Here is a 1585-nt window from a genome sequence, read left to right as displayed (position 1 = left end):
GATGTTTTTAAGGTATATTTTACTATATATTATTTTCTCTTTCCTGTGCTTTGCCTAAGTATTAGATATAAATATTATTTAGAAAAGGATTTTGAATTACAGCAAATTATTTTGTCTTTACTTCACAGGTCTCAGTCATTTCGACACTCTCCCTCAGTACATACGAGCGTAAGCAACGTAGGTATGAGTATCTCTGCGCAGCCTCTTCTTCCACTTGGAGACAATCAATGTGGTAAGTCAGTGAACTGTAGGTTTATTTAGTTAGGATATCTGTGATAACCCTCCTAAGTCTGTCACTTTTTCTCTCTACCTGTTGATCTAGTATTTTCCCCATTCTTCTTTTTGTCACCAACATCCTCTTCTTACTTCTGATGCTTTTCCTCCTTTCCATTCTCCTCGTTCTTTACATCATCTTCATGTTCCTCCTCATTTTCTCCTCTTCTTTCTTGACTTCCTCTTCCTTCACTTTCTACTTCTCCGTCCTCTCTATTTTGTCTTCCTTTACCCTTCCTCTTCATTGTCTTTAAATTTTCTGTCCTTTTCCTGTTCCTCTTTTTCTAATTCCATTTTCTCTACTTCCAATTTCCATTCCTCTACCTCCACTTCTTCCTCCCCCTCCGTATCCCCTTCCCTCATTTTCCTCCTCCTCTTCCTCCTCTTCTTTTTTGGCTTTCTCTTCCTACACTTCCTACTTTTCCTTCTTCTCCACTCTGTCTTCCTTTACCCCGTCCTCTTCATTGTCTTTAAATTCTCTTTCCTCTTCCTATTCCTCTATTTCTAATTCCTTTTCCTCTGCTTCCAATTCCTCTTCCTCTACCTCCACTCCTTCCTTCCCCTCCCCATCTCCTTCCTTTTCCTCCCCCTCCCCCTCCCATTCCTCCCCTTTCCCCTCCTCTTCCTCTTCTATCTCTTCCTCCCTTTCAACCACTTCTTCTTCTTTATCCTTTTCTTCCTCCTCTTCCTCTACCTCTAACTCTTCCTCTATCTTCAGTTCCTCCACATCCTTTTCTCTCTTGTCCTCTTTAGCATCCTCTCTCTCCTTCTATATATACATATGACCTCAAGTACTTTCTAACAGTGGTAGTTGAAGAAAAGTGGAATCTTGTCATTCCCATCTAGAAAGTGACACAGACCCTTGTAAGATTTATCATCTCACTATTTTTGCCACTGTGGTGTAATTGGATATTGTAGTGTCCATGGCACTTCAGTGGATTTTTCACCCCTTACATTGCAAATATACAGTGGAAGGGATTACTAGGATTACTCCTTTTCTTGGTTCAGTTCGTTATAAAAGCAACTAATCCTTTCTTTGAAATTGAAATGGCTCAGGTGTGCCCAGGCTCTGATATCATTCCATAATCTTCTACTTTGTCACTTTCTTTAAACATAAACTCTCTAAGATACTTGGGCATATTTAAATAAAAAAGACATATTTAAATTAGTGTGCATACATATATTTGTGTGTGCTGGCATGTATCTTCTTGATAATAAATATTTTGCAATTTGTAAATTAAGGTAAATACTATTAAATTTTTTTCTGAATTATAAATGTTGCTTGAATGTTTCCAGATCTTTTCACTATCTG

General features: G+C 38.1%; 1 protein-coding gene across 1 annotated transcript in view; it reads left to right on the top strand.

The window, feature by feature from the left end:
- LOC119581633 (FERM, ARHGEF and pleckstrin domain-containing protein 1-like) overlaps nt 1-1585 on the top strand; it is a gene marked incomplete at both ends in the record, with an annotated part of 41567 nt that overhangs the window by 11386 nt on the left and 28596 nt on the right. Inside the window, 1 exon segment of the mRNA XM_037929754.1 lies at nt 129-232. Within this exon segment, the coding sequence (XP_037785682.1) occupies nt 129-232 (104 nt within the window).

This window comes from Penaeus monodon, chromosome 15 (genome assembly GCF_015228065.2).
Source record: "Penaeus monodon isolate SGIC_2016 chromosome 15, NSTDA_Pmon_1, whole genome shotgun sequence".
In the NCBI taxonomy this organism is placed as follows: domain Eukaryota; kingdom Metazoa; phylum Arthropoda; class Malacostraca; order Decapoda; family Penaeidae; genus Penaeus; species Penaeus monodon.
This window is presented reverse-complemented; position numbering and strand designations above follow the sequence as displayed.